Source organism: Suncus etruscus, chromosome 8 (assembly GCF_024139225.1).
Source record: "Suncus etruscus isolate mSunEtr1 chromosome 8, mSunEtr1.pri.cur, whole genome shotgun sequence".
NCBI classification, from domain to species: Eukaryota; Metazoa; Chordata; class Mammalia; order Eulipotyphla; family Soricidae; genus Suncus; species Suncus etruscus.
This window is the reverse complement of record NC_064855.1, coordinates 48,958,847-48,981,187: the sequence shown is the minus strand read 5'-3', so window position 1 is coordinate 48,981,187 and position 22,341 is coordinate 48,958,847. Positions and strand designations below refer to the sequence as shown.

Below are 22,341 nucleotides of genomic sequence, written 5' to 3'. Positions count from 1 at the left end.
AGGCCTTTAGGAAATCCTTTTTTTGCCTGGTATTTTGGTCTACACCCGATGGTGCTCAGGGGTCACTCAGTAATAACTCTTGGTGGTGCTTGGGAGACCATATGGGATGCTGGGGATCAAATCCGGGCCAGTAATGTGCAAGGCAAACATCCTACCTGCTGTACTATCACTCTGGCCTGTGGATTCTACTTATTGTCTTTGGAGGGCAAAATTAAAGTGAAATGTCCTGAAAAACATGAAATATCATTTTTCCAAACAAAAAGAAAGAAAACTTGGCAGTGGTCCCATTTAGTTTCAGAAACAGGAAATGTGAATAAAAGGCAAATGGAACTGTGTCAGAGAGGTGAGAAGAGATCTCAGGAAACTATAGTTACTATTCTAGCAGAATTAGAACTATAATGTATAGGAAACAATTGATATATATGTTATAGAATATATATTAATTATAATACTTGTGCAATATATGCATATATATATAAATTAGATATTAGGTAGCAAAAAAATATAAACCAGAGTTTGTAATGGTAACATATTTATAGAAGGAATATAGGGCTCAGAAAAACCATGAGGTTTTATAACCTTTATAACCTTTCCTAAGCCTCTCACTGTAGTCTTCTACTGGCCTGAGAAGGAACTTCTTGCTTGCTGATTGGGATCCCTGCACTTCCTCTTGAAGTTTAAGGAGTCTCCAAACTGGCTCAATGCTCTGGCTATAATGAGTTGCATAGCTTTGAGATACCATGACTTTTCAGTACTAAGATGTCTTTGTTTTGTTCCTTGCTGTTGCCTCTTCTTTGGGTATCTAAACTGATCTCTCACCTTAATCATAGCCTCCTTCCAGTCTTGCAGCTCATGGTCTTTAATGTCAAATATGTTTCTTCACCATTAAGAACATATCCTATGAAATTTCATCACTTAAAAACATTTTAATCAAATTTATCTAGAAGCCAGATAAACAGAGTCAAAGTTGTAGGCAGATTTATTACTGTACTTGATCAGAAAGCAGGATCACTTCTCTCTGCACTTAAGGAAATGAAATTTTAGGGCAAGAAAATCATTGTGAAACATTGTTCATTATTTAATAGTAATTAACAAAAAGAAACCATTCAACAAATAGAAATGACTAAATAAATTGTAATATTGTGTATAGTGGAATTATATTCTATAACTTTTTGCTTACAATCTGAAGAGTAGTGACAAAGTAAATATACAAAATGACAAAAATACATAACCCATTTACAATATGATCTATCTGTAAGATAAAATATATAGGCTATTTTAATAGTAGCAACTTTAAGTTTTTAAGATTATAGGTACCTTTTTTTCATAGAGATTCTGTGTTTTAAATTTTTTACAATAATCATATATTACTTTTACAATCAGAAAATATATATTCATAAAATAAACTATAACTATTCAGCTTCCAGTTTTAATAATAAGGTCAAATTGTAAAAGAGTACTATATAAAGTTAATCTTTCATGAAAAATTTATACCAACTCTAAAGATAATATATAATACAGTACAATATTTTATTATATGCTATAACCCTACAGATTTATACTTGATATATTGGCTTACCTATAAGCATAAGGATAATCTGCAATTCCAAGGTAGTAGACAGACTTCCTTGTCTTAAATTTTAGCAAGACTTATTTTAGGACAGTAAAAGATAAGATCCAGTTAGCCCTTTCTAGAAATCAGTAGCATGTTTCAGTGTAAAATTTCAAAGCAAAACTAGGTCAAACCTAGTTCCACAAAAGTAGCAGCAAAAACATAAAACTGACCTCAGTAATTACAAACACAAATTTTCCAGTGTTATTGGACCTGATATTTTGAAACTATTAAGGTCGTTAGGACTTTCAACTCAAAGAAATTATAGTATATTCTAAAAAATAAAAAGAACAGTCACTCTCAGAAGAATTATTATTTCATTCTTATTTTCATAAGAAAGTTCACTTCATATTCATTCCAAGGTCTGATTAAATATAAAAGGTTTATAATCAAATTAATCATCATAAACACTCCTTTCCTTTCTTTCTCCTATAGCCATGGCAACCAAATGCATTTCACATTGGTTTATGCTTCCTGAATAGTCTAATATGCCATGACTTAGGCTGATTTTATCTGCAAATATTTAGAGTTCCCTATATCTAGGCCCCTACAAATGGGGGTAAAGTGAAACAGATTTCTCAAGAACTTGGGACTTATGGAGTCACATAAAACACAAAGTTTTATCATTTGTGATGTTAAGTATATCATATCAGGTAAGCAGAAATATTTTTAAAAGGCATACCAGCCTAGGGTCCTTTGTCTTCTCCCATATATTCTGCCATCTTCTTTCCTCATGAGAAACTTGGTGTCACAGAGGCAAGGCCATCATGGCAGTGAGATGGTTACTTGGGACTAGTATTTTGCTGTAACACTTGCAATTATTACTTTAAGATAAACATTAATATAGGAATGGGAAATATTCCTAAGCTTATCATTCAATTTCAGTCAAAATGCTATATGGCATTGTTTCCATTTCTCCATGTTTGGGGTTATGGAATATATTACAGAAATGAAGCTCCTGTCAGCATTATCAACACAAGCCGTAACAGGAACAACTCGGATACTATTTACATTATTCTGTTTCACAACTACCTATGCTCATTTCAAAACCTGACATATGCCAGAAAGAGGTTTTCCAGAAGTCAGTCATATGAAATCAACAGATTCACAACATTAAGAAGAGCAAACAGTTAACAGTTGGCATGCTATGCATAATTATTTTAAGATAAATGAATAGGAAAATACTCAGAACTATTTGTAACTTCTTCTGCCTTTCTTGGAGTAGTAAAAAATAAGAGAAAGAGAAATCACAAAAGTAAAAAGTAGAAAAGCTATGAAAGTCAGCAACAATTTTCGAGTATGAAAAAAGCTGCATCCGACACACCGAGTGAATTCTTCAGGACAAAATTTTCCCAGAGTCTCAGAGCCTGGAAAGCCATTGTCATCAATAATTTTCCGATAATGTTTCATGGACAGCTTGGGCTCAAACTGATTTGCAGCATAACGGTAGAGGCCAAACTTTGGAGCTGTACGATCATTAAATGAATAAGCAAAGTAGCCACAAAGATTGATGCCATCTAAGATGTAGGCTAGGAAAAGGACAGGAGAATAGTTATTGAAATGTTTTTCACAATATCATTTTTACATAGCTTTGGTGCATCAGGAAACATTTCCATACCACATACTGAGATTTTATCAGAAAAGCAGCCTCCCAACTACAATCATGTTTGTGATCATGGTGCTTTAACAAAGACTTTATGTTAAAAAGAGAGCGAGAGAGAAAGAGAGAGAGAAGCTAAGAAAATGAAAGGGATTCATATAACTTCTGGGCTAGTGTTGTTACTCCTTTAGGCAAAGTATTGTGATAAGAATTATGTATATAGATATCTCTTACTCTTTAATTTGGTTACCAAAAATTAAAAAAGGGAAATTTCTTGAGGTATTGGAAAAAAATAAATACAAAAACCCTCAAATCAAGGCAAAAGTTGAACTGCTTTTAACTATTGGCTTTCCATAGTTAGATCTGTCATGAAGTACTTGGGTTAACCTTTGAGTGTGTGATGGAGGTAAGATGTCTACACCTGTAGAATTATCCGAAATGGAGCACAAGTGTGCTGAAGCTTATATAGACCCTGAGTAAATACTAATGATTTTCCCATATCCTATTTTTAATTAAACTCTTAGATGAGAAAATCTTTATAGGGGAAATTCCCACCTGTTTAAATACTTTTTAATGTGGCATGAAATAAAGAGCATTTGTCTTTTTATTTTATATTTCAAGGTGACATATTTCACTATTTCTATAAAATTCCCTCAAGTAATTAACGTCCAAGAGACTACAGTTAGAAAGAGGTCCTTACCTTTCAGTGCTTCGTTTATGTAATTCTGCATGTAATATACCCTAAGTTTATCTTGGGCTGCTTGTAGATCATCATCGATGCCATTGGATATTATATACGTGGGGAAGTCCCCATACTTTAATTTGAGCCAATTCAGGATTTTACGTAAACCCCAGGGCACCACTGCCACCTGAGATGGAGAGCTGAGCCAGGTGCTGTCTGTCATCTCTTGCATTTCCAAATAGTCGTTATATTTCTCTGTATCTTCTTTTTCCCAATCTACAAGGGTGGTGGTGTAATGGCTTAAAGCCATGAAGTCAAAAGAACCCTGGATTAGTTTCTTCTCATCTTCCGTGAAATAAGGTAGAAGGAAATTGTTTCTCTGGTTCAGCCAGTCCCTCATTACATGTGGATAATCTCCAGAACCGAAAATGGGCTCAGCCAACCAGCCAATGTCAAACTCCAGGACTCTCTCTGCGGCTTCTTTATCTCTTGGGGAGAAAGGGCAAGCGGGTTCTATCCAATCTGCCAGCAAGGCTATAGAAATCTTCCCTTTCTGGGAAGACCTGAACTCGTCATCGTACAAGTGCCAAGCCAAGGCATGTGCCTTCAGGAGGTTGTGGCCCGCTGTGTATGTCATGTTTCGGGTGGATGGCTCACTCATGGTGATCCAAAACTTCACGTGAGGCCCAAGGTCTCTAAAGCAAAGTCTGGCGTACTCGACAAAGGCCAGGGCAGTTTGGGGGTTCTCCCAGGCGCCTTGTTCAACTAGGGGCTGTGGCATCCCATGATGCGGGGCTGCAGGTCGCCATAAAGCCACCACCGGGGTGATGTTAGCACGAACCAGCTCACTGACCATGCAGTGGTAGTAGCGCAGTACCGTGTGGTTCACCTGTGACTGGTTACCCAGTGGCAGAATCAATGCCCAGTCAAGGGAGAAGTGAAAGTGCGTGACATGCATGTCCTGGAGTAGGGAGATCTGTGGTCGAATGGCAGCCAGGTCAACGCAATGGGGTTTCCTCTTCTTGGCCACGGCCCCATCCACCATGATGAGCTTTTTGCTATGATGGACATCCCACAGGTAAATATTCAAGTCGGTAAACTGAGACAGAGTTGTGTCCACCTGGGAGGAGAAAGGGAGGAACACAGAGCTTCTTCATCTGATGGACCTGCCAAGCGTTACTCACTGCAGGGTTCTAACTGGACCACCTCTTTTAGTGAAACTAACTAACCCACCAGCAGAAATGGAAACATGGCTGAAATTTAAACTAGTTTCTGCTCATAGTAATGCCATGAAGGATAAAACATTCCACGTTCTTTGCTGTATTTGATTTACTCACAGTTCTCACTAGTCTTGAACTCTTCGGGTGACTTCAAATGTTGAATAGTAATGATTCTCACCCATCCTAAGCCTGTCTAAGCAAACAAAATATCATTTGAATATATATGTGTACATATATACACACATATATGTGTGTGTAAGAAATCACTAGTGATCTAAAAATTTCAAATAAAAACTCATTTAGACCCACAAGAGTCAGAAAACAAAATATTGAATAGTGCTTCTCCAAAGAATATCTAAACTGAGGTTTGCTCCACAAAGAGGTAGCCCAAAAATATAACTATTGCCTATTCTTGACTTTAGAATCCATGAAAGAATTAAAAAATTCACTTTGGTAGATGAAAGTATAGAGACTGGGAAATAAGTTATATTGTCATTGAGCCCTAATAGGACTTTTTCTTTATAAAATATTTATTTTTCCTATTTATTTTTCTGTGATGACCAGAATAATAGTGGCCCTGAATCTTCAGGAATATATGCCCACAAAATGAAAATAGGTAGTTAGGACCAGAGGGTAATTTGCAAAATCAGAAGCATAAAATCCTTTCCATTATAGCCCACTGAAGAAATGAAAACTGGAAGTCCTTACCCCTAAGACCTACTTTTTTCACCTCAAAAATAATCCCATCAGAATGGTTTCCCTCATTTGACTCTCTACATAAAAGCAGGGGTCAAGCAAAGTCCAGTTTTGAATGGCTAGCAGAGGTTGCATTGCATTTTATGGGGCCTGTTGCAAATGAACTGTTGTTTCTCTGGAGAGATCAGTGCTGTTTATAAAAGAAAGTAATAAAAACCGTATGTCAGAGAGAAATGGCTTTTTCTTGAGAATTGTCCCTTGTAGATCACCCACGCATGCATTTCCTCGTAATATTGTGGGAATGCTATCACAAGTATTTTTCCACTGTGATGCATCCACAAATCATGTTTCCACAGCATTGCAAGGGAAAATATTTGCATCCTCTTTTGAAGTGAAAGAATTTGTAACTTGAGAGATTTCTTTTGCATTATTTTAATGGAGTTCTGTGTGGACTAAATTTATAACTTTTCTACCATAATTGTTTCAAACAACAGCTTTTATTTGATCCACTTGAAAACAATCAGCCAATTGAAACAATCAGATGGGAGGACTAGTATTTTTTTTTTTAATATAGGTCATTAGGATGGGTATAACTGCATCAAAAAGTGCAGACTCCATATGTGTGTGATCCTGGATTTTATTTGATCCCCAGAACCTGTAATTTCCCCTTCAAAAAAGGGAAAATGTATTAAGTCAGTGTTCTTTGCAATTGCCATTGATTTGTTAACTTATTTCTCAATAACAATGATAACGGGGCTGGAGCGGTGGCGAAGCAGTAGGGCATTTGCCTTGCACTCAGCTGACCTAGGACAGACCACAGTTCAATCCCCAGCATCCCATATGGTCCCCAAGCCAAGATCAATTTCTGAGCACAGAGCCAGGAGTAACCCTGAGCACCACCAGGAGTGACCCCAAAACAAACAAAAGGGATAACATGGGACAAGAGAAAGTACAGTGGTCAAAGCATGTATTAGACAAGAATCTGACCTGGGTTTGATCCCCAGCACCACTTTGACTCGCAGGGGTCTTCAAACTACGGCTTGCGGGCCACATATTGTATTTATTCCCATTTTGTTTCTTCACTTCTAAATAAGATATATGCAGTGTGCATAGAAATTTGTTCATAATTTTTGTTTTTACTATAATCTGGCCCTTCAACAGTCTGAAGGACAGTAAACTGGCCCCCTGTTTAAAAAGTTTGAGGACCCCTGCTCCAGAGAGTGCATCACTAGGTATAGCAGTGAGGTCCCTAACCACATCTTTAGGCTCTAGTTCAGTTGGTGGAGTATCAGTCGGATTGATCTTTCCATCTCCACCATTGCCCTTAGACTCTTCTGAGCACCACCACTTGAGCAGCCCCAGAAAAAAAAATAATAACGTTGCAACTTTTAGAAGGAATGAGAATAAAGTGTGTGGTTAGTAAATTAGGAAAGAAACTTTTACCTAACAGAGACCAAAAGGTCTGAAAGAGCAGTTTGCATACCTGTTTTTACTGTGAGCATCAGTAGTTAAGAGAAAACTCACCTGTCAGCTGGGAAATCAAGTCCAAACACTGACACCCTATAAGAATTAACTCTACTTCAATATTCTGCATGTGATATGTTTAATGAGGTGTTTTCAGGTGAAAGGCATGTTTCATTAATATTAAGAGTTTGAAATACTACCCATGAAGCTCAAGTTACTTTTAAATGCTAACAACCACTTTTCACTTGAGGGGATAGGTTAAAGGGCTCGAGTACATGATGCTTACAGGAGGCTGAGATTCAGTCAGTGGCACCACATAGTTTCCTGAGCACTGATATAGGAGTAACCTCTGCACACCACTGGGTGTGGCTCCCAAACAAAACAGAACAATAAATATTTTGGGCCAAAGAGATAGTACAGTTAGTTGGCAAGGCTCACACACAGACAACCTGGGTTCTAACATGGACACTGCACATGGTGGTCTCCCAACTGCCTGGAATAATCTCCAAGCTTAGAATCAGTAGTAAGCCTTAAGCATAGCATATATGGCTGCAAACTGCCACCACATGACTATAAAACCCCACTTTTTATTACTTTAACTTAACATATTAAGGAAAATAAAAAAGTATTGCATGCAAATTAAAAGGCACATACACTTCTCAAAAGTCAGCTAACAAAAGACTTGTTTTTACTTTGCCAATAGGAAGCTAGATTAAGAAAGAAGGGCTTTGCCAACAAAATACAAAGCTCACAAGAAAAAACAGAAAACAAGGATTGTTATTTGCACAAGAAAACTTGCCCTGAAGTAAGTCCATCAAAGGTTTGAGTGACTTAGATTTGTGACTAGTGGGTTTTATTTGGGAAAGGGCTGCCAAAATGTGTCAGGTGGAGGAGGAAGCATCCTGTCCTGATGAGCTAGAGAAAAGACAGTCAAAGCTGGAATATCTCTTTTCTCCCTTCCTGTTCACTGACATGTGGCATCTGACCAAGGTTCCTGTTTTTTCTTGAGTAGGTAGGACAGTCCTTTTAAAACTTTTGCTGCTCAGTAGTCCCCAAGGAAAATGTAGTACTTGCTGTTGGAGCAGAGCAGGATTGGGTGTTCTGTGTGTCACTGCTCTCTCTTTAGTCCTCACTGTCTGCACAGATTCCCAGAGATGAGGCTCCAGGGCCCAGTAGGGAGTGAGCACAGCAGAAGTCAAGACACAGAAGAAAGCCCAGGGCCTGTCCTATCCTCATCCTAAAAAAGGGGAAACAATTTTTTCCTTCTTCCTTCTCCTCCCCTTCACTTGTTGTTTGGAATCCCATTTGCAGGGGTTCCATCCTGCTTGCAGGGGAAAGGATAGTATATGAGGTTCCAACTAGCAGTGGGCTGAGGAACAAGGAAAGACTAAAGAGGGAAAGTCCAAAGAGTATTACTATTTTAGATCTGCCTTTAAAAATAGTTTTTATGGTTGTTTATTTTGTAGATTTTTTTTCTGGCAGTGCTCAGGGATCACTTACAGAAGCCCAAGGAATCATTCAGTACTGGGTATTAAACCCAAAACTACCATTTCTCCAACCCTCGTTGACTGCTTTATTATCATTAGGGTTACAGAATTAGTAACACTCATGGTTTTGATGTACACAATTACTACATCTCACCACCACCAAAGTTCATCTGCCTTTTAAATGCCAGAAAGAGATTGAAGTTTGAGGTTGTCTCAAAAAAATAACTGGGTAAGCTGAAAAAGACAAGAGTAATAAAAGCTCATCAGAAATAAGAGGATTATTGAGACTAATATAATTTTAATTTCTTAAAGTACAAGATTTCAATTTGGTGTTCTTATAAATAAAATATGCCAATTTGATGTTAATGTCAAAAAGAAATAGGTTTTAGTTAGATCTTTTTTGCAGGTACAAATTCATTCAACTTCTTTTAAGCTGAAAACTAACAGAAAATGCCACCCAAATGATGATTTGTAAAAGTTCATGAAATGTCACTTCAAAATATACCATTTTTGTCATATTGATTATTTTAAGCACCAGCAACTTGAACAACAGGAAATGGAGAGAACGATTTTATTGAACTCCCTTCATTTGCCCAAAGGCAAACACTCCAGTTGAGCATTTACCTGTTCTAAGTCTCTTCTTGATGACTGACTTTTGTCACCAGGGCCGAGACTAGGAATCAACAGCACACCAGTTAGCACAAACTCTCATTTCTACTTCATCTTTGCTAAAAGTCATTTATTCTTCAATAAGAGATATATCCCCATAAAGGAAAATGAAGAACTCCAGTTAAAATTAAATATAAGCCTGAATTCTAAACTCCCATATAAATTTACTCATTTATTCCTGAGTATCATCTATTTACATAAGATACAAAATCTCTATTTGTTTTACTGTTGTTAATGTTCTCTTTTAGAGGGACTTCAGTTAAGAATTCAAAATGGCAAAGAAAGTTATTTTAACTTTTCTGCAAAGCCAGTAAATTAAACAAGAATACTGAACATGCTGAATTTCATCTCTTATTGATAGATATTAAATTTTGTCCCTGTCCTGTTTACTATTTTCACACCCAAATTCATTACCCCATCAGCCCCCTGTTCATATCTCACCTTGCTCTGTTTATTTAGTTACATGATGTAACTTTGGGGTTAGGAATGTGGTTCTAATATGAAATACCTGTCTTTCATGTCCATTCTCTAAATTTGATCTCCGCGTCACAAGCACATTCAGGAGTAGCTCTGGATTCTAGAATTTTTGACTATGTCTTTTATAACTAACTAAAAATTAAAGCTAGGGTTATAGTAGACTCATTTTACTGTGATCTTCTCAATTCAACAACCTCAACAACTAATACAAGATTTTAATAGGTTATCTATACATGCTTACTAAAATATTTAGCCAAACTCTAGAAAAAAATTTCCTTGAAAATTGGGAACAATAAAAGTAATGTGGATCATCTTTCCCAACCAATATTATTATCATTTCAAAGATTTTCTGTATTATTTTGATGACAATAGATGAATGATATTCCAATCAGTGGTTTATTGGAGTTAATCATTGGCTTTTTATTTTCTATGTACTTAAGAAAGCTTGGTGGACCACATTTTGCCTTAGGAGGGCTCTGCTTAATGCTTTTGCTTCAGTGTCAGCAGCTCCTCTAGGATCTCAGATCATTTGAAGTATTGTATTATATTTTGCTTATGGATGAATTCAACTGCTTTAAAAGAGGATTAAACACCACTGTATTAAGAGAGTATTTTGTCTTTATATTACCATTAGATTTTAAATATTCATAGATCTGGTTGTTGTTCCCCTTTGGGACTGATTTAAAGTGTAATAAAAAAAAACTTGAAAGATGTTGAAAGAGGAGGTTGTAGTGTACATTTGTCCTTATCCTCATTAAGGAACTACATTTGGCCTGAAGAACAATGTGTCATGACAACCAGCCTAGTAAGGAAGCACTACTTACTAGTGTTAGGGCTGGTGAGACTGATGATTTTTTTTTTCAGCTGACTTACTTGAATGTAGTTGTCAACAATTCCCCAAGCAAAGTCACAGGAAAATGTCCCTTCTAATGGTTGGTTTTCAGGCAAAGGAGGGAAGCCATTTTTCTCTATGAGTTTTTGGTAGAACAAGGCTGAAGATTTTGGCAACAATTTTTTATCCTGGCTAAGAAAGTCAATGTAGAAGAGCCCACGTCTGATGCTGTAGCCTCGGTGCCACTCAAATCCATCCATGAGTGACCATGCTGTGTATCCGATGACATCTACCCCATCCAATCTGATGGCTGTAAAAGGAAAAGAGCATAAAAGCCACATGACCTTTACTTGGCTTTGTGATTTATTGGCATTTAAGGGGATTATTTGTTTATGAAATAAATTATGTTTCATGCTTCTAGTTTGGGAAATTATCTTTTTTGCTGACAAGTGTCCTAGGTTAGAAAATTCTATAAATAAATAACTTCACAATGAAGATGTTCTCTAAAAAGCTTTTATTTGGATTCCCCTTATTTCCAGAGGATGTTCTTTAGAAGTAAAAAGATGCCTTTTTCTATTTTCTACAATATTTCTACTTTCTACAGTATTATGTAGGGTCCAGAGAATGAGGTGCTCCTTATATATGGAAGTCCCAGGGATCACAAGGAATACCCATCACGGTGCTAAGGTATTTCAGGGCTACAGCATGCAATGCTGCAATGGGGCATGTGGTGCATATATTGAACTGTGATCTGGCACATGCAAAGTATATGCCCTAACTTCTATACTATCTTACCCACCTCTTAAAAGTATTTTATTCACCATAAATAATTATAATTTAGAAACAAGCCTCAAAAGCTAGATGTACTTGGATTTCCTTAACCCTTCCTATAATACAAAAATCCAAAGTCTTAACTTTGATAGTCAAAGTTATATATCTTACAATATAACCCAGTTTTTTTCTGATTTTCAAAATAAATTTTAAAAATTAATTCAAATTCCTGTATACTCTAAATGTATTCCCATTATTTTCAAAATTTTTTCATGTGATCTTAAAGGTTGTTTTTCTAGAGAAATTTGGCAGGAAATTAGAATTTTATCCTCATTCCTACCTTTTAAGGTTTCCACTATGAACTTTTTGAGGTAGTACATATATTTGGCATCATCTCTCTTGGTGCTGCCTGAAACAAACCATCCATTCTCCACAATAAATATTTGAGGGTGGTTATATTCAAGGTCAATCCAGGAGAGAAGCTGCCTCAGGTTGGGAGATTCTAATTGGTGAAACTTCATAAAAGGTTCCAATAACTGAAAACTCAAGGTTGGTCCAAAGGAAAGAGCAAAAAAGTCGGCAGTTCCCTTGATGAAGTTTTTATCAGATTCCGTAAAATGAGGCAGAAGAGATGTAAGATTATTCTTCATGCTTTCAGGGTAATCACCATCAATAAATATGGGTTTGGCAAACCACCCTAGTACAAAGTCTAGAGATTTTTGACACTCTCTGATGTTATGGTCAGTCATTCTTCGAGGATTGATCCAGTGGGAGCTTAGAGCAATGGATACCTGCCCTCCCTGAGTTGGACGGAAGGAGGTGTTGTATAGATGCCAAACTTTGGCATGAGCCTAAAAAGAGAAAAAATAATGAAGAATTAATCTTTGATTCTGATACCAAGTATTTGATTCCCACAACTCTAGTTTTATCTGTTTCTCATCAAGTCTAATCTACTGATAAAGACCACAATATAAAAATGATTGGAACCAATAAATTATTTCAAAGATAGGTCAGCTCTCATCAACAGTGAACTGCCACGAGGAATTAAATTGCTTTCACTATTTTTCAACAACCAGTAGAAAAATGTGCATAGTCATTGCTTATACACTGAATTTTTTATGAAATAAAAATTTGTTACATATCTTACTACTAAATGACTCTGGATTATGTACTTTTTCATTAGAGAGCTTCAGTTAAAATACAAAACCAATATCTGTGATAAAAATCAATTTCTAAGTAGAAAACACTTTTTATCATAAGAGACTAGTTTTCAAATGAATTCAAATTATTGGAGCAATTTAATATTTTATATTTATAACTCATAGAAAGACCATCTAATACATATTCTCACAATCTTTGCTTACCCTAAGAAGACTCAGCATAATAAATTTAAAAACCAGTTCCACTAACACTTAATTTTGGCTCACTCTCCAAAACTCTAGAACAATGCTGACATCCTGCAGGCCCAGAACACAGGATATGAGCCAAGAGCAAAAGATATAGCTTCAAGAAGACCAAACATAGAACCAATTCCAATATTGGTAGTATCCAACTGGGAGTTTGCTATATCAATGTATAAATGCTTCCATAAAAACCAACTTTAAGGGCTGAAGAGTTAGCACAGTGGCACTTGGCTTGCACACAGCCAGGTTATATCCCTAGCATTCCATATGGTTTCCCAAGCACTTCCAGGAGTACCTAGAACTACTCCTGCAGAGTCAGGAGTAATCCCTGAGCATTACTTTGTGTGTCCTTCCCCCCTAAAAAAAACCATAACAACAAAACCCATAAAGTCTTACTGATTTCACTGAGTATATTTGAGTATAGTCTTTTAAATTTCAATTGGGGGGGGGCTTATTTTGGTGCCACAACTAGTGGTGCTCAGAAATCATACCAGCAGTGCTCAAGAGAATTGGGAACAGAGTATTGGGAATTGAGCCCAAGACTCCTATATGTGAGGCAAGTGCCCAACAGTGAACCACAATGCTAGTCCTTAACTTTCTTTTTATTGATGAAAAATAGTGAGTGCTTTAAATGGTTTTCAGTTTTGTTTGCAATAAGCTTTTTCACCTTTAAATTTCTTGATTTATGCTTCCCCCCTTTTTTGGGTCCAAAAACAAGTATTGCTACTACTCTCATCACAAATTCTCTTTAAAGACTCCATTCTAATTCTGTTTGATTCATAGTCTCCAGAATTATCATGCCAAGTTTTGATGCATGCCCTAGGGCAGAACCTCTTACTTATTCATCCAAAGGGCCTTATCTTTTATTTTTGTAAGTATTCTTCTTGTGGATCATTCTTCTTGTGGGTCATTCAAGAATAACTTCACTACCATTCTTCTGAGTTCAAACATTTCCACTGATTATAAAACTTATGGCTAATTTTTGCTTTTGTTTACTTTATTTTCAGTAAACTTATTTTTCATTATTTTTTTTGCTACTGTTGACTTTATGGTGATTTCCATCCTTTTATATCTTTATATCTTTCACCAGTCGATATTGAGATGAAGAAATATCATCATGTAATTTAATAGGTTAAACAGAAATGAAAGAGAGCAGCCAGGCTGGCAATCAGGAGACTTTGAGATGTCAAATATACTTGGGGACTCTGCTAAGTTGCCCCAATAGAGGCCTATGGATATCATTGTCATAAATCTTAGAAAGGTCATCATGGCATGGAAGAAACTATTCACCCAATACTCATCAGATAAGGGGCTAATATCTAAGATATACAAGGTACTGACAGAACTTAACAAGAAAAGTCATCTAACCACATCAAAAAGTGGGGAGAAGAAATGAACAAACATTTCCTCAAGAAATAAAGATGGCCAAGTTGCAAATGAAATAATGCCCCACACCATTAATTATCAAGGAGATGCAAGTCAAAACTAATGCTCCATTTTTTCTTTTTAAGTTCATTTTAGATAGAAGTATGGTGATGTTGAAAAATTGTTAGGTGATGTATGTGTGTGTGTACAGAGAAAACTCTGAGGGTTGAGGGAAATGGAAAAAAGCTGAAGATCAAAATGCTGTCTGAAAATACCCTGCTAGACCATGGATCATATCACAGACCACATCACATATTACTCAATAGATAATAAACAATCATAGCTGCTACAAAATAAAAGACAGGCACATAACACATATCACAAAAAGCAAGAACAACCAGTGCTGGCATGAATGCAAGGAGAAAGGAACTCTCATTCACTGCACATGGAAATGCTATTTATTCCAAACTTTCTGAAAAACAATATGGATATTCTTCAAAAGACTGGAATTTTAATTTCCATTTGGTCTAGTAATATAACTCTAGGCATATACAAAAACACAATATAAAACTGTCCTTGGGCCTGGAGAGATAGCACAGAAGCGTTTGCCTTGCAAGCAGCCAATCCAGGACCTAAGGTGTCCCATATGGTCCCCCGTGCCTGCCAAGAGCTGTTTCTGAGCAGACAGCCAGGAGTAACTCCTGAGCACCGCCGGGTGTGGCCCAAAAACCAAAAAACAAAAACAAAAACAAAAACAAAACAAAACAAAAAAAAAACTGTCCTCTGCACTTCTATGTTCATTGCAGCAAATTTATAATAGTCAGAATCTTGAAACAACTCAGATGCCTGAAATAGATAAGAGGCTAAAGAAACTGTTAGATCTACACAATGAAATACTACACAGCTTTTAGGAAAATGAAGTCATGAAATTTACCTATATAAATGGACATGAGTAAAAAGAGTCAGAGAGAGAGAGATATAGACATATAATAGTTTCAGTCATTAATGGGGTGTAAGAAAAATAAAAGATGGTCCAGAGTGGTGGCACAGAGGTTTGGTATTTGTCTTGCATGCTGCTGACCTAGAATGGACTGCAGTTTGATCCCCTGACGTCCCATATGGTTTCCCAAGCCAGGAGCGATTTCTGAGTGCATAGTCAGGAGTAACCCCTAAGTGTCACCAGGTGTAGCCAAAAAAAAAAAAAAAAGGAAAGAAAAATAAAAGACAATATGGTAATAATACCCAGAGACAATAGAAAAGAAGGCTGGAAGGACCAGCCTATAATATGAAGCTTTCCACAAAGAGTGGTAAGTACAGTTAGAGAAATAACTGTACGAACAACTACCATGACAATGATAGTAAGAGAGAAAAACAGAAAGCCTGTACTAAAGACAGGCAAGAAGTGGGGAAGTAGAAAAATTGGGGACATTGGTGGCAGAAAAAAGTTACACTGGAAAAGGCTGGTGTTCATTCAATGACTGAAACCCATCTATGAAAAAATTTATAAACATGGTGCTTAAATAAATTATTAAAAAAACAATACCTTTAGTCATGCACTTAATATAAAACAAAATATATTATTGAAACATATAAGCATCCTACATTTTATATTTACAGTTCATGTAACACTTATTTCTAGACACAGAAATGGCATTTATCATAATAAAGAAAAATATTCTCTTAGAAGCATGAATATTATAGCAAATTATTCAAATAACCAAGAAAATGGCCTTTTAATTGTTTCAGTACATTGTCCCAAAGAAGTTAATTGTAAAATGAACCAAACATGTAGATCTGTAGGCAGAGGCAATATGTAATATATTAAAAACAGTTTCATATAGCACGATTACCAGGTTTATTATAGAGACTATCAAACAAAGGTTGAACGTGCACAGGTTTGGGATGCACAGTATATTGTGATGCAAATAGTGAATATTAAAGCAATCCTAGAATTGTACAACTAAAACTAAATCATAAACAACTTTGTAACTATATCTTATTGTGATTCAATAAAAATTGTATTAAATAAAATAAACTATAGCTTACTGTTCAAACGGCCTTACTTCACTTAACAAATATTAATCAAATGAAATCATGGATACATTTCTGGCCATTTCTATGTGAGTTTTTTTTTTTTTTTGTTTTTGTTTTTGTTTTTGGGTCTCACCCGGCAGTGCTCAGGAGTTACTCCTGGCTCCATGCTCAGAAGTCGCTCCTGGCGAGCACGGGGGACCATATGGGACGCCGGGATTCGAACCGATGACCTTTTGCATGAGAGGCAAACGCCTTACCTCCATGCTATCTCTCCGGCCCCACTATGTGAGTTTTTATAACAAGAGTAGTGTTTGAATTGGTAAACAGAGTAGAGATCATGCTCACTAATATGGTTGATATCATAAAATTCATTTGAGGGTCTTAAGGCCAGAGATAGTACAACACGTAAGGCATTTGTCTTGCACGCAGCCTTTCTGAATTTGATCCCAAAACCAGTGATGGTAACCTGAATCCCTCTAGAAATGGTCCTTAGTCCAGAGCCAGGAGTAATTCTTGAATACCATTGTGTGTGACCACAAAACAAAATTCTTTGAGGGCCTAGAAGTAACAAGAAGACAAAATAAGGGTGAATTTGCTTTCTAACTGAGGTAGGATATACATCCTCTCCTGCCTTTATACATTGGCACTGCTGGTTCTCAGTCCTTTAAACTTAAACCAAAATTTACCGTATTTTTCGGTATATAAGATTACTGGGCATATAAGACGACCCCCTACTTTTCCTGTTAAAATATAGAAATTGGGCTACATTTGCCATATAAGACTAACTCTTTTAATGCATACCAAAAGAAAATTAAAAACGTTAAGAGGAAAAGAGTAGAACCCTCAAAAGTTAAAGTATATGTTTAATAAAGCTAGACTTTGAAGTGCCAACAATCATTTTACATTTGTCATTTGTAGTGAGTGACTGTGATCTTTTTAATTGTGATCTACATTGAGAGCAGGAAGAGGGCGCTCCTCCAAGAGCAGCTAGCTGGGGTGCAGTGATTAATAGAACAGCTAGAGGGAGACAGAGTGCCTCCTCTGTGTCCCATAAAAGCTGAACAGAGGACTGAGCCCCGGAAAGCCGCATACCTGAGATACCTAATACCTGCAATGAAATCCGGAGGCTGGGTGGGATGCAGCACTCGGTAACTGAGCTCCTCTGTGTGCCCTGAAAGATGAATCAGGACATGCATAGGACTGAGTGATGACCCCCGGCAGCAGATGGGATGCGGCAGTAAGGGGGGGGGCAGATCACACATCCCTGAAGCTGGGGTAAGTTTCAGCATGCTGTATACCTGTGTATAAGACGACCCCCCATGCAAGAAGTTTTTCATGGGTTAAAAAGTCGTCTTATGCACCGGAAAATACGGTATTTTATTGGCTCCCCTGATTCTCAAGGCTTATTGCTTAAACTGGCAATAAAATGACTGTTTTGTTTTTTTTTGAACTTCAGCTTGCAGATGGCAGATTGTGGGACTTCTCAGCTTTCATAAACATATGCAATAAACCCTAATAATAAACTCCTTATCTATCTATAGATACTACTCATTCAGTTTCTCTGGAGAATACTAATACAGAAAGTATATTTGATGACCTTTGTCTTATCTGTTTCTCCCACTCCAAGTTCCCACAAAGGATCTAGTATATGACAGCTTTCTACAGAAGCTTTTCTCATGGTCATCCCATAAGCAACATCTTCTCTAGAAAGTGTTTCCAACAGGTAATAAATTTAATATTTATGATTATTTAATATTTAATAGCTTACTATTATAGAATGAAACAAAAGAATAATGTCAAATCTTAGAGCACAGAAAGGTTTCTTAGAACACAGAATGCTGTGGTGTGATAACCTATACCTGAAGAGATATTAATCTAAGCTCCTGAAACATATATTTTTGTAAATCAGCACCAACCAGTTAAAAAAGATACAAACAGGGGCCACAGTGATAGCACAGTGGCAGTGGCAGGGTGTTTGCCTTGCACTTGGCCACCTGGGACTGACCCGGCTTTGATTCCCTGCATCCATTATGGTCCTCGAGGCTGCCTTGAGCAATTTCTGAGACCAGAGCCAGGAATATCTCTGAGCACCACCAGGTGTGCCCCCCCCAAAAAATAACAAAATAAAAATAAATAAAAAGGTACAAATAAACATAGAAAATGGTAATTATAAAGGACTTCATCAAAATGTAAACTTAGCTCATCAAAAGTTAAAATGAAAGAAGAAAATACTGTCTGCCAGTAGTTACCAGGAATTCTGGTCCAATCAGATATCTCTGTGGCACTCTAAGAAAGGAGGAGAGCACACATTCCCCTTTCTGCATGCACTATAGCAACTCAATGCTACCCTTAACACCTCAACAGAAAGCTCAGCTCCTCCACTGAGAAGGAGAAGAAGCTAGAACCCTCAGGAGAGATGAGACTACAGGACTGAAATCTCTACTACAGGACTGGGCACTTCCTCCTGAAATGGGGTGGAGTGGGACCCTCCTGCACCCACCTCACTACTGGAAATCCTGGAAGTCCCCACCCAGCACTCCATCTTTACAGAAGAAGGACCTCGAAACTCTGCCACCATGCTCTAAAATAAAATAATAGCACCTGTACTTCCCTGGTAGTTCAGTCCAGGCTGATACCTCTGATTTAGAGAAGATATAATGGTTTTAGTAGTCATTTAAATACATTCCAGAAGTAATGCCAATGGGACTTTATTTTTTATTTTGCTATTATTTTTTATTATTTATATATAATTATTATATATTATATATTTATATATATATTTATATAATATATATTATATATTTATATATAAATATATATATTTATATATAATATATATAATATATATTATACATAATATATTATTATATATTATTATTTATATATAATAATTTATTATTATTTTTTATTATTATTCCTTAAATTTCTAAAAAAAATTGAAATAAATATTTATGAAAGGATCAACTTACCTTACTTAATTCAAATCACCATAATTCAAGTCAGACCAGTGGTTATAGAACTGAAATGCCGTCCATGAACATAAAAGAATTTAAAAAAAACCTATCTATATCTCTCTACCCAGTAAAAACCCTCATGATACAGGTCTGAATTCTAAACTAAAATCAAAAGACTAAGAAATATTTATTTATTTATTTTGAATTCATTTTCTTATTTTTTTATTTAAACAACTTTATTACATACATGATTGTGTTTGGGTTTCAGTCATGTAAAGAACACCTCTCATCACCAGTGCAACATTCCCATCACCAATGTCCCAAATCTCCCTCCTCCCCACCCAACCACCACCTGAACTCTAGAGAGGCTTTCTATTTCCCTCCTACATTCTCATTACAAGGACAGATCAGAATGTAGTTATTTCTCTAACTAAACTCATCACTGTTTGTGGTCAGCTTCATGAGGTGAACTGTAACTTCCAGCTCTTTTCTCTTTTGTTTCTGAAAGTTATTATTGCAAGAATGTCTTTCATTTTTCTTAAAACCCATAGATGAGTGAGACCATTCTGTGTCTCTCTCCCACTCTCTCTGACTTATTTCACTCAGCATAATAGATTCCATGTACATCCATGTATAGGAAAATTTCATGACTACATCGCTCCTGACAGCTGCATAATATTCCATTGTGTATATGTACCACAGTTTCTTTAGCCATTCATCTGTTGAAGGGTATCTTGGCTGTTTCCAGAGTCTTGCTATGATAAATAGTGCTGCAATGAATATAGGTGTAAGGAAGGGAATTTTGTATTGTATTTTTGTGTTCCTAGGGTATATTCCTAGGAGTGGTATAGCTGGATCATATGGGAGCTCGATTTCCAGTTTTTGGAGGAATCTTCATATTGCTTTCCATAAAGGTTGAACTAGATGGCATTCCCACCAGCAGTGGATAAGAGTTCCTTTCTCTCCACATCCCCGCCAACACTGCTTGTTCTCATTCTTTGTGATATGTGCCAATCTCTGGGGTGTGAGGTGGTACCTCATAGTTGTTTTGATTTGCATCTCCCTGATGATTAGTGATGTGGAGCATTTTTCCATGTGTCTTTTGGCCATTTGTATTTCTTCTTTGTCAAAGTGTCTGTCCATTTCTTCTCCCCATTTTTTGATGGAATTAGATGTTTTTTTCTTGTAAATTTCTGTCAGTGCCTTGTATATTTTGGAGATTAACCCCTTGTCTGATGGGTATTGGGTGAATAGTTTCTCCCACTCAGTGGGGGGCTCTTGTATCCTGGACGCTATTTCTTTCGAGGTGCAGAAGCTTCTCAGTTTAATATATTCCCATCTGTTAATCTCTGCTTTCACTTGCTTGGAGAGTGCTGTTTCCTCCTTGAAGATGCCTTTAGTCTCAATGTCCTGGAGTGTTTTACATATGTTGTTCTATATATCTCATGGTTTCTGTCCGATATCGAGGTCTTTCATCCATTTGGATTTAACCTTCATACATGATGTTAGTTGGGGATCTAAGTTCAATTTTTTGCAAGTGGCTAGCCAGTTGTGCCAACACCACTTGTTGAAGAGGCTTTCTTTGCTCCATTTAGGATTTATTGCTCCTTTATCAAAAATTAGGTGATTGTATGTCTGGGGAACATTCCACTGATCTGAGGGCCTGTCTTAATTCCAATCCCATGCTGTTTTGATAACTATTGCTTTGTAGTACAGCTTAAAATTGGGGAAAATAATTCCTCCCATATTCTTTTTCCCAATGATTGCTTTAGCTATTCTAGGGTGTTTATTGTTCCAAACGAATTTCAAAAGTGCCTGATCCACTTCTTTGAAGAATGTCATGGGTATCTTTAGAGGAATCGCATTAAATCTGTACAATACTTTGGGGAATATTGCCATTTTAATGATGTTAATCCTGCCAATCCATGAGCAGGGTATGTGCTTCCATTTCCTCGTGTCCTCTCTTATTTCTTGGAGCAGAGTTTTACAGTTTTTTTGTATAGGTCCTTCACATTTTTAGACAAGTTGATTCCAAGTATTTGAGATTGTGTGGCACTATTGTGAATGCGGTTGTTTTCTTAATGTCCATTTCTTCCTTATTACTATTGGTGTATAGAAAGGCCATTGACTTTTGTGTGCTAATTTTGTAGTCTGCCACCTTGCTATATGAGTCTATTGTTTCTAGAAGCTTTTTCATAGAGACTTTAGGGTTTTCTAGGTAGAGTATCATGTCATCTGCAAACAGCGAGAGCTTGACTTCTTCCTTTCCTATCTGGATTCCCTTGATATCTTTTTTCTTGCCTAATCGCTATAGCAAGTACTTCCAGTGCTATGTTGAATAAGAGTGGTGAAAGAGGACAGCCTTGTCTTGTGCCAGAATTTAGGGGAAAGACTTTCAGTTTTTCTCCATTGAGGACAATATTTGCCTCTGGCTTGTGGTAGATGGCCTTAAGTATATTGAGAAAGGTTCCTTCCATTCCCATCTTGCTGAGAGTTTTGATCAAGAATGGGTGTTGGACCTTATCAAATGCTTTCTCTGAGTCTATTGATATGATCATGTTTTTCTGTTTTACTTGTTGATGTTGTGTATGATGTTGATAGATTTATGGATATTAAACCATCTTTGCATTCCTGGGATGAAACCTACTTGATCGTAGTGGATGATCTTCTTAATGAGGCATTGAATCCTATTTGCCAGGATTTTGTTGAGGATCTTTGCATCTGTATTCATCAGCAATATTGGTCTGTAATTTTCTTTTTTTTCCCCCAATTTCTTCTGCTATATGGAATTGTTATTCATCTCAGCTTCCAGTGTACTCATTCTATCCTCAGCTGCTGTTAACCCAAGGGAAAGCTCAACCATGTTTTATTTCAATTCATCTACTGAGTTTTTCAGACCTGTTATTTGACCTGAAATTTCAGTTTGGAGTTTTCTGATTTCTATCTTCATATTCTCTTGATTCTTATTAGTGTTCTCTTCTATACTTTCTTTGAGTTCTTTGAACATCTTCCATATTGCAACTTTAAACTCCTTATCTAAGAGATTGACTAGTTGGTTGGTCATGTTCAAGTCAT

The 22,341-nt window shown here is 36.6% G+C and overlaps 1 protein-coding gene across 2 annotated transcripts in view; it reads right to left on the bottom strand.

Moving 5' to 3' along the window:
* Window positions 1-2,803: 2,803 nt before the first annotated feature.
* Window positions 2,804-22,341, bottom strand: part of KL (klotho) — a 52,265-nt gene continuing 32,727 nt past the window's right edge. The window contains exons 2-5 of one of the 2 annotated variants that reach the window (XM_049778760.1): window positions 11,851-12,361; window positions 10,781-11,049; window positions 3,913-5,014; window positions 2,804-3,141 (exon numbers count right to left, since the gene is read on the bottom strand). In XM_049778760.1, coding sequence (XP_049634717.1) covers window positions 2,804-3,141; window positions 3,913-5,014; window positions 10,781-11,049; window positions 11,851-12,361 — 2,220 coding nt within the window. Of the gene's footprint in view, window positions 3,142-3,912; window positions 5,015-10,731; window positions 11,050-11,850; window positions 12,362-22,341 lie in introns of those variants that run through there. The other variant, XR_007498260.1, reaches the window with a different exon arrangement.